This window comes from Python bivittatus, unplaced genomic scaffold, assembly GCF_059951505.1.
Source record: "Python bivittatus isolate LINGU-HERP-01145 unplaced genomic scaffold, Pbiv_v1 ctg000680_np1212, whole genome shotgun sequence".
Classification (NCBI taxonomy): domain Eukaryota; kingdom Metazoa; phylum Chordata; class Lepidosauria; order Squamata; family Pythonidae; genus Python; species Python bivittatus.
In genome coordinates this window covers 4,346,119-4,372,242 of record NW_028277095.1, presented here as the reverse complement: position 1 = coordinate 4,372,242, position 26,124 = coordinate 4,346,119, and the positions used below count along the sequence as shown (strand labels likewise).

Here is a 26,124-nt window from a genome sequence, read left to right as displayed (position 1 = left end):
TATAAATGCAGTAAGTATTATCTAAATGGTTCTCTTTATATGCATTATTTTAAATAAGTACTTTGAAAATTATTACCGAGTTCCCTGCTTGGTTGCTTGCTTGCTTGCTTGCTTGGTTGCTTGCTTGCCTGCCTGCCTGCCTCCTTCCTTCCTTCCTTCCTTCCTTCCTTCCTTCCTTCCTTCCTTCCTTCCTTCCTTCCTTCCTTCCTTCCTTCCTTCCTTCCTTCCTTCCTTCCTTCCTTCCTTCCCTCCCTCCCTCCCTCCTTCCTTCCTTCCTTCCTTCCTTCCTTCCTTCCTTCCTTCCTTCCTTCCTTCCTTCCTTCCTTCCTTCCTTCCTTCCTTCTGTGATTTCAAACTGTATCTTCAAAATCTTAAGAGGTGATATTACAGAACTACAGATGAACAGTCCTGGTAAATTTGAATTGCTTTCACAGTTAATGAGTTGAACCATTAAATTAAAACAAAGGAGAAATTCATTTTGAACCCAGAAAGGGATACATCCATTACAGATATGCAACCAAAATTGTAATTTTACTGTCTAATGAAAATTAATTTGGGGCAATCAAAATTGTCAGATTTGTGATTGTTCAAAAGTTGAGAATATTTGCTGAGTTTACTCCTTTGAATTGTACAATTGTAATTGTATTACGATATTAATCATGAACAAGTATCTGCTTCCTGGCTCACTAATCCTTTAGGCTGCTTGAGACGTTTCCTGGACAGACCATAGTCTTCTTATTCCCTGCTTCCATTGTTTGTGTGTGCCGTGTGCGTGCATACCTTTTGACTCCTGGCAACTGCCTGGACAAATCCCTGCAGTTTTCTTGCAAGATTTTCAGAATTGGTTTGCCATTGCCTTCTTCCTAGGGCTGAGAGAGAGGGACTGGCCCAAGGTCACCCAGCTGGCTTCATGCCTAAGACAGGACTAGAACTCACAATCTTCTAGTTTCTAGCCTGATGCCTTAACCACTATGCCAAACTGGCACGCTCTGCTTCTATTACCCAATGTTTTCTGGCTATTTTCCCCTTTCCTAAGAAAAAAACAGGCTAAGGTGCCCCAAAATTTTGTATTGTTTTTACTGCAAGATATTAACATGGTTCTGGAAATTGACCTCAATCCTATATTTGGTTTCTGACAGAGGGGATCTAGAAATTTTGTATCCAGAATTGGGAGATGTTGGCTGTACATATATTCCAAAGTGCAGTGCATATCGTAAACGTATCAGCAAGGAATGGATCAACCCCAAAGTCAGATATCAGCAGGCAGATGTGGTAAGAAGCACTTAACTACTGTATGTCATTGCATGCAGACATTTCTGATGGTGATTAGATACTTGGATTCATTTTCTTACATTATTCCTCTTTTTCATAACAGTGCTTAAAATTGTATCAGGAAAAAATGCATGCTTTGGGATGTTCCCCTATAGCGTGTATGTGTGTTTGAATGCACAGATACTTGTACCATTGCATGATGGTCAGTGGGATCTAGTGGGAAAAAATTCAGAACAGATCTGGGGAGACTGAAGTTAGCCATGAAGCTCTAATCGCTGTTAGTCCTATCCTACCTCCCAGGGTTAATATGAGGTAGTGTATGGGCAATTCCCAGCTCCTTGGGGAAAGAGACAGACAGACATAATTTAGATTCTGCACTCAGTGAAAAATACCACAAGAAAAGTCAGTGCATGAATTCACAGTCGTGAGCTACATGGAACCTAATCTTGAGAAAGGAGTATGATCGTTTATTTATACACATAATTATTCTTGGAGGGAAGAGAGCAGGAGGAAGGAGAGATAGAATTACCTTTATCTTATAACATTAACAACGAATTAATTAGGAGTAATATAAACATTTTTGCTCTAATGAACTGGTTAGCATGTGGAACATTTAAATACCTTTGATCTAGGTGAGTGTTAAGTCTCTTGGATGCAGGACCACACGTTGCGTTGCAGCACTTAGTGACGCCATCATGTAGTGCGTGTTAACCTTTTTTTCCCAATATGTCTTTGTTACTCCAAGAGCAATGACTTCTATTGCTATTAATTCTAACATACCTATTTCTAAGCATCTTAGAAGATGAATTCTGTGTATGTCTCTGTATATATGTTGGCTGTTTTTCAGAGCTTTAGGGGTGAGGATGGGAGCAGAAAGCTTCTGAGAAACAACCCGCTCTATTCTTACCCTTAATCTCCCACCTCTCATCATGGCCCAGATCACCATTTTTTGTACCTCTCTGCTTTAAGAGAAAGGATTTCATTTTACATTTTCTGCAGAGCAAAGGCAGTCACCTATCTCTTAGGCAGAAAATTATCTTAGACAGGATCCATTGCTCTCAATAATTGCCATTCATTTCCAGGACTTTCACTAGGCACCTTCTCTGTAAATGGTGCCCAGAACTGGTCACCCAGTAGACTATGCTATTTGTTTGGGTTTTCTTTTTTAAAAGAACACATCTTGCTCTATTAATTACTTATGAGCAACTCATGATTTAAATAAAAAAAAAACATAGGCAAGCTGAAATGCATCTCAAACATACAAGCTAAAATCTGGAGAAACTGGGGCTCAAACAGGATGGAGCAATTCAGTCTCACAGGATGAAAAAGTGCAGTATCTTACTATCTTCATTTGAAACACATTTTCATCCCCTAATGCTCAAAGAAGGATTGCCTTCTTTAAGTGCTTTAAAAATTTTCTCTAGCCCTAGAGGATTAACACCAGGCATAAGTTCTCTGGATGCAAAAATCTGGATGGCCATTACAAGGTAACAGAGAATTTTTTGTATCTTTTGGCTGCCATGAGCTGGATACGGTATGTCTATTTAATGTGCTCCTCTAGCATCAGCAGCCATGGAATAAGGAATTGCAATATTAAATAGACATATGTAAATGAAATAATATGTTTCTGTCGATTTAAAATTACAGTTACTTCAGCAACAATTATTTGATGTCTATTGGATACTTATCCAACTTTTATAAATAAATTAGTGGATTCAATTAACTGTTGGAAATGTGATGATCAAATGCAATGTTGGCTTGTTTGATGTGGTCATATGTAATAATGGCTCTGTTTATATGAAGTTATTTCATATAAATTTTGTTCTGGAAACTTGATTGATTATAGATATTTGTGTTCTTCGTTTCCAAACCATTGTAATGTATATAATTCAAAAAGAGGACAATGGAAATGGATATTGGGTACTTTTATTGTTACTCTATGTGTGTGTGTGTGTGTGTGTGTGTGTGTGTGTGTGTGTGTGAAGTACAGGTAGTCCCCAGTTTAAGAACGAGTTCCATTCCCAAGGTCTGTCCTTAAGTTGAATTTGTATGCAAGCCGGAACAGCATTATTGTATAATACTGTATAAGTAGTATTGTGTAATGAACTCAAACCATTGTGTATTTAACTCGAATTTTGCTACAGTAGGCTCTGTTCTTAACTATGGGTCATCCTTAAATTGGGTGTTCTTAACCCGGGGACTACCTGTACATTATATTAATTTCTTTACGCTTTGAGCTTCTGTGTGATATTGGCACTTTGGGTGGTTGACCGAACCTCTGTATCAGTGTCAGAATGCATGGGTGCCAAGTCAGGAGGTGTGGGGCTTCACACTTGGAGCAAATAATTACAGAATGATGACTGTAGAGGACTGTTCTTTTCTCTGGAATTTGATTTGTAAAAAGAGCTACAAAGCTCTTATATAAGACTGACATACTATAGAAGTTATATAGTAATCCACTTCCTTTATTTATTTACTGCATTGCATTATAAAGAGCATTTTATAATATAACTGCATTTTATGATAACAGCATGAACCCAGAACAATATGGAATCAGTGGCATTGATGCCAGTCTTTGCAGGAATCCTTAGTAGCTTACAGTGATGCTGGCAGCTTTGAAATAAACACCAATGTTAATGCATCAAATTATAGAGCATGAAAACTGGGTCATCATCCAATGGAACTGGATATCCGGCCTCTAAGCCCAACACTTCCATCATTCATAGAACTGAAACACCCACTTCAGGATTTACAATGGTTTAATCTAGGGAAGATGAGATAAAATTACTGATACAGCTAATATCAAGTCAGATTCATCTTTGGTGGATGTCAAATGAAGTGGAACTAAGTGTCAGTCAAAAGAATGTAAGACAACTCTTGAAGAATCATGCCTCATGCTGGTGAGATGTGAGAGACAGGCTTTGACACTGAAGCAGCTGATAAGACTGCTCTTATAAACCACTTCCAGTCTGGTGAAATAAAACAGCTTAGTATCTTAAGAATAGTGATCTTGATCATCAGGGTGATCTCCTGGGACCAAAGGTTGCTTTGAAATACAGTGTGGCTAATAACTAAACAAATGAGACAAATAATAGTGATGATGTTATCAATCATAATCTAGTAGATTGGTATAAAAAAGGAGAATGGATTGAGAATGAGAACAAGGCTGATCCCTATCAGCACATGCCAGTTAAAATGTAGGATGTACCAAACAAAAGATCAGTTTAAACAGTGACTCTTGACAGTCATATTGATGTTCCTTAAAAATTAAAGATGGCTCTTGAGAACAGTTAGATCAACACAACGGATGTTTATTGGGAGACTTTTGAAGCAATGGACTTTTCTTTGATTTTTCCATCAGAAGCAGAACTCACAAAATCTCAGCTCAGTGTTGAAAGCTTAAGTGGTTTACTGCCTCCCTATCCTACAATGCAGAGTAGTCTAGCAACTCAATCCTGTTGAGGCACCACCCCCTTTTCCTTGTCCTTTTCCAGCTTTACCTTTTCCTTTTGCAGGGATATAACACCTGTCTTCTTATGTTATAAGGCTTCGGCTTTTTCTGTTTGTGTCTCAGGGTTCCTGATTGTACAATATTTGGATAACTTATCTAGAATTCACAGGGATGGCCTCCCTTATTAGGCATCCTTAGCCTAATTCCATAGTTGTGGGTGCAGTATACAGTGGATAGTGTTAGAAGTGTGCTCTGCTCTGGATGACTTGGCAGGCAGGAAATTAGATGGAATGAGAGATAATTAACATTCTATCAGTACTTTATCCCCATAAGTTGCCACCTATAAGGCTTGTATGGGCCATTATCAATTATTTCTCTGGGAGAAGGTAGTATCTACACTTAGGCATACAGATGGTGTGGAGAGTGAGGCAGTGAAGGTTTTCTCTGAGGAAGTATTGACGCTGAAAGTTGCCAGCCAGAAATGGTCGACACTTCAGCGGTTCGAGCCCAGCACTGCGCAGCAGAGTGAGCTCCTGCTTCCTCCCCAGCTCCTGCCAACCCAGCAGCTCGAAAACTTATGTGAGTAGGTAAATGGGTACTCTCACCCCAGTGGGAGGAAAAATGCTGGCGGCACCTTGCAAAGGAGACAGGAGCAGTTGCCGGTAATGCGGAAGCTGCGCACGCCCGAAAAAGACGCGAAGTAACGGAAACCCCGCCTCCTGCGCTCGCCAGCTGGGCTCTGCTCTAGGAAGGAGGCACTGGCAAACCACTTCCGAAACACCTTGCCTTGAAAACTGCAGGGACTCGTCCAGGCAGTCACCGCAGAATCAGTCACGATTGAGTGCGGATAAAAAAAAAACTATGGCAGTGGTGTTGTTTTGTGCTTCTTTGCATTCATTCATTTCTCTGGCTTAAGACAACAGGCTTGACATCATGCTGAATTTGACAGAGAAGTTTCCTCTCTCATAAAACCTAGGATGAGATGGACAGGGATCACAAACTCTGTGATACACTTCTTCTACCCCTTGGCCTTTCCACTCTTCCCTAAATGTTTACAAATGCATGGTGGTTGTGGTTGTCTGCTTGTGCACTCAAAGAATTCAAGGTTTTCTTATCCTGATTATTGCTGCTGTCCTCAAGACAACAGCTGCTTTCTAGTGTTCAGATTATGCTATAGCGCATGTGTTTGTCAATCATGTAAAGTCTTATCTCCTTCCTATGCAGACCCTGGAATTCCAGGGTCTCACGTTCAGCTCAGAAATTTTGAGACTTCTTAAAAGTAGATGGTAGCAAAAAGGACCATGATCTTAACATTATGGATTATTATTGTAACATTACATCTGATCTCTTCAGGTTCAGGCAGCAAGTGCAATAATAGTACAGCATGATTGCCTTTGAATGTGACCCATCCAACATTGTTTTATCTTGCACTTTTCACCATAGGATGTTCCAGGCAGTCTTGACCAGAATTTTCTCTGCTGGTGGTCAGTACCAATTTGAAGAAGGCCTTCTTTCCTAACCGCAAAAATGTGTCTGCAGTGAGGGGGTGAGCAGGTGTACTGTCACAATATGACTATAAAAAGATAATGGTCTCCAGTGGTGTGAGCAAAACATATTAATCTAAAAGCTGCTTTATCTTGGAAAACTTTAAAGATCTGCAAAGCCATCCTTTCAAGAAACAGTTCAGGAAGCTGCAATTGAACAAGCAAGGAGTAATAAAATGCAGCTAACCCTTCTTTCTAACTTTAGATGTTTGGATAGGTGCTTAGCTGAACTCTGGAGGTGTTCATGAAAGGCAGCTGTCCTTTGGTTGCTTGCTGCTTTTTTAATCACTGAACTGAATGAAAAATTAAGCTTTTTGTCCCACGTGTTCTGTACCAGGAAATGCCTCAAGGCCTGTTTCCCAGGAGATGTATTTCTTTTCAGATAGTTATATAAAGGCTATAAGCATTTCCTCTGATTTGGTTACTGCAAAAGTCATTGCAAAGATTTGTTGGGAATCAGTCAACCACTACATTATTTATTCCATGGTGGCCATGCCAGTCATGCTTTTTAACTTTCCACTAGTTTGTCAAAGGGTGTTTCTCAGTACATCATGCAGCCACCCACTATCAGGACCTTCCATTTCTAAGGTTGATCATGTGGCAGATAGACTTGGCAGACCAACAGTACACATTGCATCTGTCCTTCTAGCTGCAAGGAAGCCATTTACTATGGAGGTCCTTTGAAGCTAAGTGCTTTTTTTAATTCCAGTTTTATAAGCGAAGTGCCTCTTTTACTCTATTTCCAGTAACTTCTGTTTCAATTATCTCTTTACTCAAAAGATTTACCATTTTCATCTTTGAATGTTTACTTTGCTGCCATCACACCTTTTCATGTACCAGTTGAGTGCTATTCAGTATTTTTTTTCATCCCTTTAGAAGACAGTTTCTGAAAAGCCTCAATGACCCATATTATCTGATTTCTGGTGCTTCCTCTTTGGAGCTTAACTGCATTCTTGTCTGCTTTAATGAGTACACCCTTTGAACCCAGAGAAAATTCAGAATTCTTGCTATTGATTATGAAATATATGTTTCTTTTAGCAATGATCACTGTTTGTCAAACAAGTGAGTGAGTTGCTGTCTGGGTGGACTTTCCATTTATAGCTTTTGAAAAGATATTGATGAAGACAAATGTTCAATTTTTTCCAAAAGTTGTTTTGCGTTTTCATATTTTCTGACTTTGTCCCTGCTGCAGTTACTTAATTGTAGGTAGTATATTATTCCTTAGGTATTTTCTCTGACTTTTTATGTGGACAGAGGATGGTCTTTTTGGAGCCTTTACTCTTTACTTGTCTCTTATGGTCATACCAGGAATGGTCTCGCAAGCTTCTCCACAGAGGATCAACCACTGGATTTGTGAGACTCTTCATTTAGCTTATACATTGGCTAAACATACACCACTTAATCCTGTATGAACCTATGATTGTTTCAGCAGCAGAGTTAATGGCGTTTTGCTTCCCAATGTGTCTGGGACAGTCCTGAGCCATGCGGTTTCAGCCACCAGCTTCTTTTGTTACTGCAGCTCAATATCAGGGCCAGATCAGATGCTGTATTTAGACAGACTGTGCTTTTTTGGTATTGCATTAATTCTCCAACTGTACCTTACCTTAACTTACCTTATAAAGTGTAAGGGCAGTTTGGTAATTCCCACACAGGCATGGGAAGTAAAGAAACCATCATAAGAAAAATAGATTGCATATTTATTTATTTATATTTATTTATATATCAAATTTGTCACCGCCCATCTCGTTAAAAAGCGACTCTGGGCAGTTTACAGAGGAGGTAAAATCAATTAAAATACAACATTAAACAGTCTTCAATAAATAATAAATAAGTTCCAAGGATGATGGGATTGGTGAATAGCGCAGGGAGTGACATCAGGGTGCCAGCCACCCCCAGGATTGATTAAAACTCTTATTGCCCCATGCAAGCTGGCAGAGCCAGGTCTTAAGTCCTTTCCGGAAAAGCAGGAGGGTAGGGGCCCGCCACGCTTCTGGGGGGAGAATATTCCAAAGGGCAGGGGCAATGGCAGAGAAGGGTCTCCTCCTGGGCCCCAGCAGCCGACAGTCTCTCACTGACGGGGTCCACAACATGCCCTCTCTGCTTGACCGGGTGGGACGGGTTGATGTGATGGGGTGAGACGGTCCCTCAGTTGAAATGCGGTTCTTTGAGTGGTCATCTATGCACCCACACAGTCCTCCTGCCAACGGTTTATAGGCTCTATGTCTGTACAGCAGTTGTTCGGTGGTATGCTAGAATTAAGGTGAATGATAAGTCCTTCAGCATACATAGCCTACTAACACACAGCCCAGCTCATTTGTTAGAATGTTCTGACAAGGTCTCTGTAGGTTATTTATTTGTTTGTGAAATTTGTATGGTTGTTCAACTCAAAATCTATGACTCTGAATGATACACATCAATAAAAATCGAAAGCAGAGAAAAATGAAGAAAAATAACATAAAATGAAAATAAGCAACCACAGTCATACCCTAACCAAGGCTGGGTATAACAAGCACTCATTCTCCTAGCAGAATGGACCCAATTACTATTACAAAATTACAGCTACAATAAATAAATAAAATTGACAAAATAGCTAAATACACTAAAAAGACCCCCCCACACACACACACATTAAACAAGACCATGTATAAACTTAATTATAAAAAAAATAACAAAAACCAAAGGAAAGAAAAGAAAAAGAAAAAAAACCAAAACAGACTAAAGAAGAAAAAAATCTACCTTATCTATTAAACTTATCAATAGTCTTTGGTTTACTAATAAATATCATACACTACTCTAAGTGTTCACTAAGTGACACTAAGTGTGTCTTGTATCACGGACATAAGACAGATGTACCATACTGTGTGCTGTTTCAACTGTGTTTTCATTTCCCTGTGTACGATTGTTGAGGTGTGACTTGTTCCTAAACTGTACCATTCTGTATTGGATAGAAAGGATATTGATGGGAGAGAGGCTATTCTAAGTATGGAATGGCAAAATGCTGCCTCATTGATATGACTGTAGTTGTAGACTGAAAGGGTTGTGACTCGGGTTCTCTACAACATAACCAAATTTTATCACAGAGACTGCTTTGTTTCAACCATTCCAGGAGAATATCTGCAGGCAAAACAGTTGTAATGGAGAAATGTTCCATTAGGGTCTTGGGACTATTGCTGTATCTGTCATGTGTTTACTTTTAGCTTATACTCCCACTTCAAGCCCTTTATAGCTTGGAAATACTCTCGCTGGGGATGAGCAGGAATGGTGTGTTTATTATAGTGGAGAAAAGCCAGCAGATGGCACTATTGTCCTTGACATTTTATCATAACAGCCGAGATTTCCCTTGGGATGTTAAGTTAACTCTGTTGTGGGATGTTTCCCACTTGCAAGCGGAGGGCATATCAGAGACTTCTGCTGCCTCTTCTGAAAGGCTGCATTTCAGTAATCCAAGCTACTTAAAAAGAGAGAGCGATTCAATTGGAGTCCCAATTGTGTTGCAGGACATTTTAGTCTGGTCACCATTTTATGGTTTTAATTGATTTTTAAAGTATTGATTTTGTATTTGAGTTGACTTTTGTACGCTGTCCAGAGTCACTTTGTTAAGCTGGCAGGCTATATCTCTTGCTGCCCTATGGAAGATATTACTAAAGGCTGTTGTCTGTATGTATTTGAGGGTTTTCTTTGTTGAAGGTCCTAAAATGTAGTTCTGCATGGGTAGCTCTTGAATATCTTTTCTCAGGATTGCTCTTTGTGCCCTAGGAAAGTATTTGGGCACAATATTGCATAGGTTCCTTTCTGTCTACTTTGTGTTTTATGCTACAGTAAGAGCTAAGTTATTACTTAGTCCCAGGGCTGATGTCACAATAGTGCCTTTACATCATTCAGTGTGTTTTCTAGTGCAGAACTATATCAGATTGCCCCTATGCAGCTCTTCCTGTTTGTCAATCTTGGGGGGCTTCTTGGTTTTCCAAGAAGCTGTGGGAGATAAAATAACAGAAGAGATTCCTAGAGGGCCATTGGAGAAACATGAAGAGTGAGACTGACTGAGCAAGTTTAAGAGTTACATTAGGGATTATAAGAATATTTATTTTTCTGCTCTTATTGCATCTGTAGATAGCTGGGCAGCAGCCCTTTGTAAAGTGAGACTAATCCTGGGCCCAGCAGTCTTGGGCAACTTTCAGCCAGTCTCCAATCTACCTTTCTGGGGAAGGTTGTTAAGAAGGTGATCAGACCTGCAACTTCAGAGAGCCCTGGAGGATGTATAGACCTTTCTGATCCAGGGACTTACCATCTTTAGATTTGAATGGGTTGCACTTCCCCATATGGAACTAGTATGCAATTTAGGGGTTTTCCTGGACTTTTAGCTCTTACTTGAAGAGCTGGTGGAAGCTGCAGGCAAGAAGGCCTTGGCTTGTGTGGCAGTTGTGCCCATTCCTAGATCAGGAGACCCTTCCCACAATCACTCCTGCCTTGGTTACCTCACATGTGCACTACTGCAATTCCCTTTACATGGGGCTACTCTTGGAAAACACCTGGAAGCTTCAATTGTTCCAGAATGCTGCTGCTGCTGCTATTATTATTATGCCCTGCCTTTTTATATATATACCTCAAGGCAGTGAACATACCTAATACTCCTGCCTCCTATTTTCCCCACAACAAAAACCCTGTGAGTGGGTTGAGCTGAGAGGGTGTGACTGGCCCAAAGTCACCCAGCCACCTTTCATGCCTAATGGAGGCCTAGAACTCACCATCTCCTGGTTTCTAGATCAGCACCTTGACCACTACACCAAACTGACTCTCTTTATTATGGTTTTATTATGGACATGCCACAGTATACTGGTTACAGCATACTGCTATACAAGCTGCACTGGTTGCCAGTAGGCTTCTGAGGGCAATTCAAAATGCTGGTTGTTACCTACAAATGCCCCACATGGCATAGGGGCATTTGAGAGTCTATCTCTCTCCTGTTGTTTCTGCCCATCCTGTAAGATCAGACAGAATTGGCACACTCCAGGACCTATCTGTTAAACATTGCCATCTAATGGGACCCAAGAAGCATTTCTTTTCTGTCACATACCCTGCCCTCTGGAGCAGCTGCTTCACCCTCCCCATCCCCACCCCCGTGCTGTCCTTTAAACAAGCCTTGAAGATATCTCTTTCCTCAGGCTTTGTGCTAGGGTGAGTTGTGGGATCCCTGTGTAACGGGTTTTATTTCTGTTCCAGCAGGATGACCTCCTTTATTGTTGCTGGTGGTTCTGTTTCTTTGTTTTCAAATTTGCATGCTGCTCCTTGAGAAGTTGGGTGGTTTTAGAAATGTGAAAAATAAATATATAAATCTCATTGTATTCCAGGCTCTTAAAGTTATCAGTTCCAAAAAGTTACCATACAGAAATCATTTTGGAATTAAAGAAAGAAACTTGATAATGGAGACATAAGTGAACATAAAGAACTTTGCATGACATGGGTAGACCCAATTTCCTCAGGGAAAGACTCCATTTTGTTCATGAACAGAGTGGCAAAAAAACCCCACTTACTTTGTTGTGATTATTTTATAATGACCAAAATACTAAGCTCCTGAAAAGAATCAGATGCAATTTGAATTTTGACGGGTGGTAAGAAAACCCAACTCCTGAAATAGCATCCTTAGCTTCTTCTAGTGTTCCGTGGTGTTAACATATTTATATTGAAGTTATCTGGTCATTAAAATGTTAAACCAACATGGATTCCAAATCTTCCTGAAAGATAGAGGTTAACCTGGTGTGAAAGAACTTACTGCTGTACTATATGCTATGCAATTGTTCAAGTGTCCCCAAATGACTCTACATATTAAATACTTCTAGGTTTTCCATTGCCTTTTACATTCAGCCAGCCAGCAGAGAGCATAACATGGATAGCATATCTATAAACTTCCTATCTAAAAGCTATATGTGGCTCACTTTTTAATTTCTCTCAAATAACTTATCAAATAATTTGATAATAATTATCAAATAAATAATTTCCAGACAAGTGTCCTTTGAATTACAGTGGAGAATACATAAACTGCTAAGGTTTGGAGAATGTGATAATATATTTTAAAACATATTTTAGGCAAAATAAGAGGTATGATAAAATAAAAAATGAAAAATATGGCGCTGGAATTTCATGTTCACAGTGGTTTTGTTTAAATAATTTATATATTTAAATATATCTAACCCACTTTATATCAACAGCCAATCAATATAAAATAATAATCTACTACCCATGATACTCAGCATCAATATCAATATAACTCTAATCAATCGATCAAATCTTTATTATGGTCATAGACCAGCATAAGGAGGGTGGGGTACAGTCACTTAAAAAGCATGGAAGATGCATCTGTGTCAGGTTCAGCCCAAAGAACTCCAAGAGACAATGCAAATACAGTTCTGTTGCATTTATTAGCTACAACCTCCAGACAGAAAATCTCCCCAGACTGAACCCTAGTTCCCAAGCCAGCCAGCCACAACACCGTGAATTCCTTAGGGAGGTGCCAGCCTCATCTTCTTGAACTTCCCACACTCCTGTTGGGGGCTAAGAACACGCTTATCTCCCTGAGCCTGGCCTTCATAAGTCCATTCCATCACAATCTGAGTCTAAAAAAATATGAAAAGTTAGAAGATATAAAAGGTATATGTACATATAAAAAGCAAGAATCTAAAAGAAGGGGTAGATGGGTATGCAGGGGCATTAGATGGGTGTAGGGGAATATAAAAGGTTAGTATGTGGAAGACTATATCAAATTACATAGTACTCTAATATGGCAAACTAGGCCTTCATTAAAGTCTAGTTTATGGCCCAGGTCATCATCCAACAAATTTTGAGCACTGCTGCACAGAACCTGGCAACACGGTATGATGTAGCAGGATTGATAATGGAAAGCAGGAGGGAGGTGTAGAATTGTTCTGTGTGCCCTAGGTATTTATGCAGTAATGATGAGATGAGGCTAGTACAAATGTCTCTGTAGTACAAGCACTGGAGAAGCACGTGCTCTGTTGCTTCTATGTGTCCAGAGTCACAGGGGCATTGTCTCGACAGGTAAGGAATCTTCCTGTATCGGCTTTAAGGACAGCTGAGGGGAGGGCATGATGTGACAGTGTTTAGGTACTTTGAATTTAATTAGGTATGTTATAGGAGAGGCAGAGTATCTGTTGGATTCATTGGCAATAAAGGTTGTGGACTTGGCTAGATCCAGTTGGCGCTCTGTGTCTGCTATAGTGGTTTAATGAGTACTTTGACCTGATCATATCCCATGCTGAGTAGAAGACCTGGAGAGAACCCCAAGGATGAGATTTTAGTTGCCACTGCCTGTTTCCATGTGGACTGAAAAACATCACTCATAGTTAATTCGGCGAGGCCAAATGGAAAAAAAGGATAGTCTGAGCCAATAGTTGAGTGTGGTCACCCACACTTTAGCCTCCACTTTCATGAAGTCTGTCTCTAGTCACAGGGTGGCATTAGAGACACAATTTGGGACTTGAAGGGCTGATCTTAGAAATTTGGATTGTACAAGTTCTAATAGTGCAAAATTGGAGAAGGGGCCCAGCTGGGTGCCATAAAGAAGTTGTGCTATTGGCTTGGCTTCAAATAATTTGAGTGCTGCAGGTATATAGTGACCACCTCTTATCTTATTTTTTTTAATTTTAGATTACAATTAGAAAAAATAAAAACTAATAAAACTACAAAGATACAAGAATAAAAAGAAAAAGTGTAGTAAAGAAGAAGAGAAAAAAAGGAAAAAAAGGAAATGTATAAACAAGTAACTCCCCTCTTATCATAAGTATAAACAATTTTAGTAACTTATCACCATCTCTTAAAATACAACAAATACTCTCTTCATCCCATATCTGATCTCCTAACTATAAACAAAATCCACAAGCCCTGTCATTCATTCCTTATCAGAAAAGTCCATTAAGGGTTACCAGAAATAGCTACATATCTACTTTAACCTTGATCAAATAAGCCAACCCTATATTCCTCCCCTGTACTTTTAACGATTTTGGTTTCTAATCCCCTCAAATAATGTCATAGAACTTAATTTCATTTCATTTCATTTTTTTTACCCTTCTCAGATAATCCTTCAAGACTAACAGAACTCTTTTGTACATCCAGTAAGAAAAGATTATCCAAATCACTCTTCTGGTTTGATACTTGTATGTCCCCTTTAAGTATTAAGACATCAACCGGTTTCATTTCGTATGTCCAGTATATATTGTTCTTGTCATATTTAAATCCACATTCAGATCAATTTCAGTCTTACCTAGTATAGCTTGTTCTTCTGTAACATTATTAACACTATCTATCGTACCAGACATTCTTAAAATTAACTTCTGAGTTCATTGTTCAGCAATGTACTTCAGAACATCCACTGTTAAAGTATTCTTCTCCTTTAATTATAATCTTTCGTTTCTTCTAGTGTCAGGCTCAGCCCAAGAAACTCCACGGGACGGTTCTGGAATTGCTCAGTTACTTTATTAGCTTATACCTGCTAGACAGAATCTCACCAGACTAACTCTAACTCCCAAAGTCTGCAACTAAACACTACAAATTCCTTAGGGTGGTGCCAGTCTCATCCTCTTTGCTTTCACATGCTCGGGCTGCAGGCTGAGGAGATGCTTGAAATTCTTCTCCCCATGACCTTGAATCTCCTCATCCAAGTCCTCCATCACATCTAGTTCCCTCTAGTGTCCAACCTTCGAAGTCCCATCCTATCATGTTTTTTTTCCAAAAAACCCAAACAACCACAGTTTCCCAAACGAAGGATTTTTATAATTAATTTCAAATTTTTATTCTAAATTCATCTGGACCCTTAGTCCATTTTTAACTTTCCAAAATCAATACTCTAAACACCCTTTTGCTGTTTATTTAAAAAAATAATATTTTTCCAAGTCCTTAAAATCGTATTTAAAGCTGCTTTCTCTAAAGAGAAGAAGACTAATCCAGTGAATGCAATAAAAACTTGCTGTTCTGAAGGGTCTTACTATTTCCAAAGCAATAAAAAAAATTCCAAAGATGATTAAAAAAAGAGGCTCAGTTGAGCTTTTTGTCCATAAAAGGCTATGTTACAACTGTGAGCTTAGAAGGTATCTCTCAATTCCCAGCTGCTCAACTCATAAGCTGACCGCAAAACCTCAATTTCTGTAGTCTACTCACAAGGAGCGGCTGTCCAAAGTGCACATGGGCTAACTCACATCTCTCCTTTCTCCGAAGAGATTTCAATGCATCCAGCATCCAGCCGCCAATCTCCGCCATAAATGCCGTCTCGCTTCAGCCAGGATGTTTAGCTCACCGTGGGGCTCACCTTTTTCCTGCCACGTCTTAAGGAATTTGAGGATGGCAGTTGAGTTCCTCTGTGCATTTTCAGCAATGTAGTTCCTGTGAGCTTTCCTACTGCTGTCAGAATGTAAGACTATCCCCAGGTATTTGAAACAGGAGACCTGCTCAGTCTTGTAGCCATCTATGTTCCAGGAGTGGCTCTTGGGCCTTTTGGCAAATGCCATGGATTGGAAATGTCCTTTGGAACACCCTGAGATCCAGCAGTCCCCTACCCTCATGGCCTTCCAGAAAACTATAAAGACCTAACTTTTCTCAGAACCCTTGGGGTACTGAGGTTAAAGCCCAGGGAAGCTCTACAGTTTGTTTGCATACGTGGGTATGGGCTTTGTTTGGGGTGCTGGGAAGGTTCTGTTTTGTTGGTTTTTTATGCTTTTTACTGTTTTTATTTTTTTATTACTGTCCATGAGCTGCCCAGTGTTATGTTACATAAGGTGGGTGGCTGTACAAATCTTTTAAATAAATAAATGGAAAGCAAGCTGGCTGGGGGGAGGTTGTTCAATACTTGATTAATATTTGGTTTTTCTGGTGGAGAAATATATAACATAATCCAGTGGAATTCTTCATATAGACCAGTGTTCTTTCTGTTGGTCATTTTTTAACTCTTCTTCTTTTTGATTCATATATTAATAGTACAGTTTCTTTCTGACCCAAATCTTCATCTTACTTTTTTGATGGGTGGGATCATTTGAACTGAATTGCTTCTCTTGGCTAACCATATTCTACAGTTCAGAATGATGAAGAGTTGACTCTGAATTCTCCAGAGATGGGGATACATCTTATTTCACATCAGTCTGCAGCTGCACACCCTGACTGTTAAATTCAATGGGATGTTCTTCTGAATATACGTATAAAGGATGGTGCAGTTAATTTGATGAACTATTACGCCTGAGATAAGTTAGACAGCACATTGCAAAACATTCAAAATATTCCTTATGTTCACTCGTACTGAAATTGATAGGCATTTTGACTGTAGCTATTTCATTTCTTCCAAATGTCTGGAAATAGCTATTTACAATATTTAAATTAGAGATTTCTGCTGGAATGTTCCTTCAACAATGGCATAACCATTTGGTAATTAGTTTTGTAACTTACAAAACTGTTTAAAAGAAAAACAAACCAACTTCTTGCTGTTAAAACTGTTCATAACTGTAATGAGAGTTGCATTACAATTTATCTGTACATTCAGCCACTTCATGAAGTGCTAGTATGATGTAATGGTTTCACATCTGCTCTCAGCCGTGAAAATCAGTAGGTGATCTTCAGCCAGCCACTTTCCCTTAACTTAATCTTGTGTAGTTGTGTGGATAAAAATTGCAGGAAAGAAAAGAAGCGCTTTGGAAGAATGGGAGTATAAATAAAGGAAATATATTTTCTCTCTCTCTTTTGAACAGTAGATATTAATGTTTCTTGTACAGCTTAGAGTAGTTGTCTTTAACCCAAATGGTTTACCAAGTAGTGCCATAATGTGCACGTGCGCTCTCTCTCTCTCTCTCTCTCTCTCTCTCTCTCTCTCTCTATATATATATATATATATACATGTATATATATATATAGAAAGAGAATCTATGTGGTCGCTAACAGTTGACAACTACTTGATGGCACATTATATATAATGTAATGTAATGTAATATAATATAATATATGAGGCAGGAGTATATTTCTGTAGATCAGAGATGGAGAATCTGTGATTCTCCCAATAGAATTAGATATTTCTTCTAACTGTAAGTATAGGACTGATGAATATTAACAAATTATTGCGGTGTAGGAAAAACTTCATGACAAAGATTGCTATCAAGTTTCAGATATAAATTACTGATTGTTGTAAGCTGTTCTTGAAGCCTTTTTAGCATAAGAATGAGAGAAAACATCTTTATATAAATAAGAAATGTAGAATAACCTTGTCTTCCACTGTGGAGATGTGGATTAGAAAGGAAAACAAGTGCACATTATATTCTGTAAGACGAATCTACTATATATCACATATTTTAAGGGTGGATCATTTATTTGTTTATTTAGTAAATTTATATGGCTGCCCATCTCACACGAAGTGACTCTGGGTGGTGTACAACCATTAAAATAAAGCAATAGATATATAAAAACAATGATTTAAAAACGGTCATTATTTAAAAATACAGCCATCCCATACAGGAGAGAGTAGATTAAACACAATACTAGAGCCATCTTAAGATATCCCCAGTCCCCTGGGACCCCCAGGCCTGATGACAAAGCCAGGTTTTGAGGGACTTACGGAACATTAAAAGACATATTAACATATTGGCTTAGTTAGAATAACTTGGGCAACTGTTCTCCATTACATACTGGTGATTTTTGGAAAAGCAACATTAACAGAATTGTACTTTATTGTAAACAGATTTATTCCAAAAGTGCCAGCTATGCTTGTACTTTGGTTAAACCAGCTTGTGTAGCAAATGAATTAATATTACTTATGCTCTCATGCTTTATATAGATGTAAGATGTAATGCTCCAGTTTTCTATCTTTGAATAACCAAAATGGCCAAGTTTTTTTAAACAAATCTCTGAGACATGAGCAGAGAATATCAATTTGTCAGAAGGTTCTCCTACTGCCAGCTGTGCATCCTTCAATGATGGATACACAATTGCTCAGTAAGAAGTTCAACTTAGACTGAAAACATCTGGATAGGTTGGTAATACTCCCTCCTTGTCTTGCAAACACCTCAATATTGCTTTGCTCAACCAAAAATAAATTGGAAAAGAAAATTGAACATTGCATCAATTTGGAGCAAGTTTATAAATTCTGCAGGTAAGCAATCCCAATAGAAAATGATAGATCGCCAGCAAACATGCAGTCCCTGTGGTGATGTATAGTCGCATTAGCTGAAATGCCGTATTACATGATTCTGCTTTATTACCAGTGTTGGTGGCAGACAGAAAAACAGATTACACTTGAGATCAAATCGATAGGAACTTTATTTACTGGCCTTTTAAAAACATATTTCTGCACTTTATAAAAACATACGGTAGATGCTATTGATAGAGCTTGTCTGCTTGTTAAAAAGCAATTTACCCACAGCAATGTTTTTAAGCTGCAATTTATGGCATTACCTTTTACCTACTCTTCCACATTTCTCTTTTTATCATTACATTTGACGACTTCCTCAGAGGATTCTATAGGTTCTAGCTATATTCACTCAGGCTGAGAGTGTCTCCTTCCTGGGATATGTTTGGTTTTACTTTTACTTCACTGTTGTACTTAGAAAGATGATGAAGTACATCACCATCAGCCTCCAGTTTACTCCTCATTGACGGACTGCTTGAAGTGCCACAAACAAAGGGGAAGGAAAACTACAATGTAAAAAAAGTGAACTAATTCAAATAGCAATAATAAATTTATTGCATGTATATCATTTGAGAAACTTTTTTCGGTTCTGCCGCCATGTGGTTCCCACGTATTTCAGGATATTGACATTCCTTCCATCAGTTTTGACTCCAGCCTTTAGTACATGTGGCCCATATGATACATTCAGGGTATAGATCGAACAGGTATGGTGATAGAATACAGGCCTGTCTGATTCTTTTTCTGATGGTGAACCAAATTCGTTCTATCGTTAACTGCTTTCCATGCTTGCTCCTTATGACATTGACGCAAGGTTGAAATGTTCTTGGGATTTCTCTGATTTTCTTAAATAGATCCCTTGTTCTTCCCATTCTGTTATTTTCTTCTATTTGATTCAGATGTTCATCTTTTCTTGTCTGTCATTGGAAGTTTGCATTGTTTTTTTAGTTTCCCCCAGATCTCTACTGGCTTTTGTCAGTCTTCATTCCTTGCCTATTTCTATGGCCTTTTTCGACAGCCAGCGTATTGTTCTTTTTTTTCCCTGGCTGCCGCGTTCTTTCTGTCTTTCTCTTTTACAGTCATGTTAACTTCTTCCCACAATTTCTTGGGCTCTCTGTCTACTAGGTTTACACTTTTGAATGTGTTTCTAACCGAGAATGGTTATATCTCATTGGGATTGATCTTTTCTAGTCTTTCTCAGTGCGGTAGGGATTTCTGTGATTAGTAGCTGATGGTCTGATCCACAGTCAGCACCTAAATTGTTTACAGTTCATTGTTTTATTTAAATTATTGTGTTCTGCTCTTCCTTTTATCATATTTTTATTGGAGTTTTACATAATTAAAAGCTAATAGATAATTAGAAAAGATATACAAATAAAAAAGGAAAAAAACAAGAGAAAAAGGAAAAAGAAAGACATATAAAAAGTGATTCCCCACTCCCTCCAGACAAAGATAAGCATTTACAATAACTTAACACCTTCTTTGATATTACAGAAAAAAAAATATTTTTCCCATTTCTCATCACTAAACAATCAGTCTTACAAAGCAAAAGCATTAGGAGTACCAGTAATAATATCCCATATGTTTTAAACTTAAACTATTAAATCTAATTTACATTTTGACATAACTTTCTCTAATAAGTAAAACAAAAAAAAATCCCCATAAGCATAAAGAATATCAATAATAATAACATATACAGTGGAACCTCGGGTTACGAATTTAATTCGTTCCGTGACTCTGGTCACACCCCGAATTGGTCGCAACCTGAAGGAAATTTCCCCATAAGGTTCAATGTAATTACCGTTAATCCGTTCTGGCGTGGAGGACAGGGAGGCGGCTATTGCTTGGAGGGAGAGTCCCCCTCCCTAAGACCACGTGTCAGGGGCGTAAAATGGCCGCGGACCACGTGTCAGGGTGGAAAAATGGCCGCGGACCACGTGTCAAGGACGGAAAAATGGCCGCGGACCACGTGTCAGGGGCGGAAAATGGCCGCGGACCATGTGTCAAGGTGGAAAAATGGCCGCGGACCATGTGTCAAGGACAGAAAAATGGCTGCGGACCACGTGTCAGGGGCGGAAAATGGCTGCGGACCACGTGTCAGGGACGGAAAAATGGCCGCGGACCACATGTCAGGGGCGGAAAATGGCCGCGGACCGTGTCACGGGAGGGAAAATGGCCGCGTATCCTGTTCGTACCCCAAGGCGGAGTTTGCAAACCGAGGTAAATTTTTGCGGCCAGAGCTGGTCGTAACCCGAAAAGTTCGTTAACAGAGGCGTTCGTAACCCGAGGTACCACTGTATATTTTAAACTAGATCCAGTAGGTCCCTTTTACATATTCACCCCTAACTTTCTCTAACAAATAGGAAATAAAAGATTCATCCCTATATAAAAAAAAAATTATATTGTCATACAGCCTTGGTCAGAAAAAAAATCCAATAATAACAAACCAAAATCAAAACTTATACAATTTAACCCTGGTCAAATAAATCCACTTTGAATTCCTTTTTCTTCTTTTTAAGAGGCTTGATCTTCAGCCGCTTCCACAAAAAAAGTCCCACATAGTAATTTCTTATCATTAGGGAGAAAATGTTTTTCTGTCTGTTTTCAGAAGTAACTTCAGAGATTTAACATTTCCCTTCTGTGGATCCAAAGTAAAAAACTCTCCAACTCACTCTTCTGATTTGTAATATGGATATCCCCTTTGATTATTAAAACATCAGGCAGCAAAGTTTGTATATCCATTACAACTTCTTTCTCCATGTCACTCTTGTAATCAAACATCTTTAAGTCTGTTTTCAGATCCACAACATCTTTTTCCATATCTTCCATATCTCTTTTATAATCTGGCATTTCTTAAATTCCATTTTAAATTCATTCAAATCATCCTCAGCTTCTGTTTTATTCAGTAGAATCTTTTCTTCTTCTATAACCTCTGTTAGATCCAATTTTAAAAATTGAAACTGAACACATTGTTCCCAAACAGATTTAAATTCTTCTGTAGTAAGAAAATGTTCCTCCATTATGTTAGGATGTATCTTTTCCTTTAATTGCTCTCTGGTTCCCTCCAGTTAACCTTCAAAGCCCAGTCTTATCTTTTGTTTATTTTCAGAGCCAAAACTTTCCCAGAATAGGTTTTCTGTCAATTAAGTCCAAAATCATCTGTATTTTTATAAAATTGAAAACAGTCCATGGGGGGGAGGGACCCTCTTCTTTCAAATCCATCTGGTCCCTTAGTTGTCCCCAGTCAGCATTCTTAACTCCCTTTCACTGTTTCCAAAGTTAAGATTTTTCTTTTTAATCTTTAAACTTACTTAAATCTTTCTTCTGGGATAGGAGGAAATTCTCCCAATGTATAGCAACTTGCCTTTCAGAAGGTTTTTAATGTCCAAGTAAATCAGTAATAAGTAGTTTCCAGTGGTAATTAAAAGAGGAAGTGAAAGCAAATCTGGTGTCCTTTTGAAGGCTCCGAGCCATGGCTTGGGTTCAATGTTTCTGGCAACTCCCAGAGTGCTCAACTTGCTGGAGATCGCTAAACTGCAGTCTCTTCACAGGGAGCCTCTGTAAGGAGTACTCGTGGGTGATCCGGTCATATCTTTTGTCTGGAGATGTTCCAAAGAGCCAGACCTGTGCCAGCTCCTCTAAGCCACCGTGATCATCGGCACCGCAAAAATGGAGTCATCCTCAGTCTGCCATTACTCCCCCAGAAGTCTGGTCTTCCTTTTTTTTTTTTAATAATAATTTTATTAAAGATTACAATTGAAAAGATAAAAGCTGACATTTCTTTTGGGGCTGATGGATAAACAATTGGAAAAATCTCATGGGTCTTTGTTTTTATATATGATAACTGCAGTGAGACTTTTATATGCTCAAAGGTGGAAAGACTCGATATTACCTACAATAAAAGAATGGATGGTAAAGTTAATGGAGCTAGCTGAGATGGCGAAATTGACAGCTTTGATTAGAGAAAAGACATTGATTAATTTTAATGCTAATTGGAAGCCCCTTCTGGACTTTTTGTGGGGAACAGAAAAAAATGAAATTATGATATATGGATTTGATTATTAGTAAAATTAATAGATTATAGAAAAAAAGGATGTTCAGTTGTAATCCTAGAGTAAGAATTTAATGTATATTTTACTTATATCTGCTGTAAAAGGAGTCAGAAGTCATTCTTTTTTTATGTATTTTTGTTTTTTTCTTTTCCTTTATCTTTCTACACTTCTTTTTCTCTTCTTTCTTTTCTTCTATTCTTTTTCTTGATTATTAGTTCTTGTTAGTTTTTATCTATCTGTTTTTAAAATTTAATAGTTATAAAAAAAGATAAAAGCTAATACAAACTAAAAAATATGAGAGTAAAAAGAAAAATTAGAAAGTGCAGAAAAGAAAAGAACAAAGAACAAAGAAAAATATAAAAGAAAGAAAAAGAAAAAAAAGTAATATATAAAGAAATAAGTTCCCCCTTCATCACAAGTATGAACAATTTTAGTAACTTATCACCTCCTCTTAAAATACAACAAATGTTCTTTTTTCCCCATATCTCATCTCTTAACTATAAACAAAAACTTAAAACCTCATCATTCATTCCTGGTCAGCAAAAGTCCATTAAGGGTTACCCAAGATAACTATATCTTTTAACCTTGATCAAATAAACTAACTTTATATTCCTTCCCTGTACTTTTAACAACCTTAGTTTTTGATCCCTTCAAATAATATCCTAGAACTTGATTTCTTTTCATTTTTTCTTTGTCCCTCCTTAGGAAATTTTTCAAAACTTTAACAGGTCTCTTTTGTAAATCTAGTGTAGAAAAGTTATCCAAATCACTCTTTTGGTTTGTTATTTGTATGTCACTTTTAATTATTAAAACATCAACTGGTTTTATTTGTATATCCAGCATATCATCTTTTTCCATATCGTTCTTGTAGGTTATCATTTTAAATCCACATTCAAATCAATTTCAGTCTTGTCCAGTAGAGCTTGTTCCTTTTCTGTAACATAATTTACACACCATCTATCTATGATGACAGACATTCTTAAAATTAACTTCTGAGTCCATTGTTCAGAAATATCTTTCAGAACATCCAGTGTTAAAGTATTTTACTCCATTCTGTGTTACTGAGTTGACTAAATATTACAATTAAAAGAGAAGTATTCTTCTCTTTTAATTGTAATATTTAGTTTCTTCTAGTTCCCTTTAGTGTCCAACCTTCAAAGTCCCATCCTATCATATTTTTTTCGTAACAAATCCAAACAACAATAATTTCTCACAGGAAAGATTCTTTTATTTAATTTCAAATTTTTATTTTAAATCCATTTGGACCCTTAGTCCGTTTTTAACTTTCCAAAATCAACACTCTAAATACCCTTTTCCTGTTTATTTCAAAAAGTAAAATTTTTCTAAGTCCTTAAAACTTCTTTCTCTTCTTTCTCTCACTCACCCAGTGAATGCAATAAAAACTTGCTGTTCTGAAGATTCTTAATATTTGAAAAGCAGTAAAAAAAAATTCCAAAGTGATTAAGAAATGCGGCTCGATGAAATAATAGATAATAATGTTAAAATTCTTTTAATTGCAATTTATGCTCCCAATGACAATCAAGAAGAATTTTATAGGAAATTACATATGAAAATAGCTGAATTGGACTATGTTAACATCTGTATGATGGGAGATTTTAATGGAATAATGAATGATCAATTGGACTATAAAACACAGAAATTGACAAAGAGAACTAGGAAGACATTGCCAAAATCCTTCCTTCGAATGATAGAAGAAATAGACTTGAAAGATGCATGGAGAGAAAGAAATCCGGCAAATAAACAATATACTTTTTATTCAGACAGACATACATCTTGGTCTAGAATTGACATGATATGGATGTCAGCGGACTTATTTGCTAACATTCGAGAAATTGAAATACAAACAAGTATTTGGGCCGACCACAACCCAATGGTAGTTATCTGGAAAGGACAACGGAAGAGATTTAGATGGACTTTAAATAATAGGATACTAAAAGAAAAAGATTTCAAACAAAAAATAGAGAAAGAACTTACCTTCTTTTTTAATGAAAATAAAAAAGAGGATACATCATTACAGAACCTTTGGGATACAATGAAGGCTTATACAAGAAGTTTAATAATAGATTATACAAGGAAAAGAAACATAACGCAGAAAAAGACTTTTAAACTACTGGAGGATGATCATAAAAAATTGGAAGAGTTACAGAAATCCCCGCAAAAAAAAGATATTAAAGCTAAAATGGATCTAATTAAACATAAAATGGGATTAATGGAAAAGGAGGAACTGGCACAAAAAATTAGAAGTGCTAAACAGAATTACTTTGAAGATGCAAATAAACCAGGTAGATGGCTAGCTTATAAACTGAGAAAAGAGAGAGAATCAAAAAAGATTAATCAATTAATAAATGAAGAAGGACAGATCTGCTTTGGTAATGAGGACAAGAAAAAAATTATACAAGACTACTATGGAAAATTGTATTATCAAGAGAATGTACAAGAAGAAGAAGTAAGACAATATTTACAGAAAGCGAAATTGCCTCAGATACCTAAAGACATTGAAATAATGTTAGAGGGGAATATAACTATGATGGAATTAACAGAAGCTCTAAAAAAGCAGAATGTCGGGAAAGCCCCGGGTCCAGATGGACTGCCAGTGGAATTTTACAAAACCTTCCAGGACATATTGAGCCTTCAACTATTGGAAGTTATGAATGAGGTTATGACAAAGAAGAGGATACCCCAAACATGGACTGAAGCATACATTACACTTATACCAAAGGAGGACACTGACCCACAACAGGTTAAAAATTATAGACCAATATCCTTATTAAATTCAGATTATAAAATTTTTGCTTCAATATTGGCAGAAAGACTAAAAAGATATTTAAATAATTTTATCCATGCTGATCAAAACAGATTTTTGCCAAAGAGACAAATTAAAGACAACATGAGAGTAATTCTCGACACATTGGAATACTATGAGGCACACCCTGAAAAGCAAATGGCCTTGATATTCTTAGACGCACAAAAAGCCTTTGACAACGTGAATTGGCGATTTATGCTACTGCAATTGGAACAAATGGGCTTTGGTAGAAAATTTACCCAAGCCATTGAAACAATATATCATAAGCAGACTGCAAAAATCATGATAAATGGAGATTTAACAGAACAGATAGACATAACAAAAGGGACGAGACAAGGTTGTCCACTATCGCCCTTGTTGTTTGTCTTAACATTAGAAGTGTTGAACAGGAATATAAGAGAAGAGAAAGAAATAAAAGGAATGAAGATCAAAAGGAAGAGTACAAATTGCAAGCCTTCGCAGATGACCTAGTATTTATACTAGAGGACCCATTGGAAACAGCACCTAAATTAATTGAAAAGATAGAAGAATATGGAAAAGTAGCAGGATTAAAAATAAACAAAGATAAAACAAAGATATTAACAAAGAATATGCTAGCAAGGCAAAAGAAAGAATTGGAAGAAGTCTTGGAAATACAGGTCACAAACAGGGTTAAATACCTAGGGATATATATTACACCAAGATGTAGTACATTGAAGGAGGATAATTATGTTAAACTTAAACGACAGATTGCAATAGATCTGACAAAATGGGAGAATTTACAATTATCAATGATTGGGAGAATATCCACTATTAAGATGAATATATTGCCTAGG

General features: G+C 37.6%; 1 protein-coding gene across 2 annotated transcripts in view; it reads left to right on the top strand.

Annotated features, from left to right (window-relative positions):
- Window positions 1–26,124, top strand: part of PEBP4 (phosphatidylethanolamine binding protein 4) — a 290,393-nt gene that overhangs the window by 9,798 nt on the left and 254,471 nt on the right. For both annotated transcript variants that reach the window (XM_088152019.1, XM_088152020.1), the window contains exon 3: window positions 1,140–1,272. In XM_088152019.1, coding sequence (XP_088008145.1) covers window positions 1,140–1,272 — 133 coding nt within the window. The remainder of the gene's footprint in view (window positions 1–1,139; window positions 1,273–26,124) is intronic.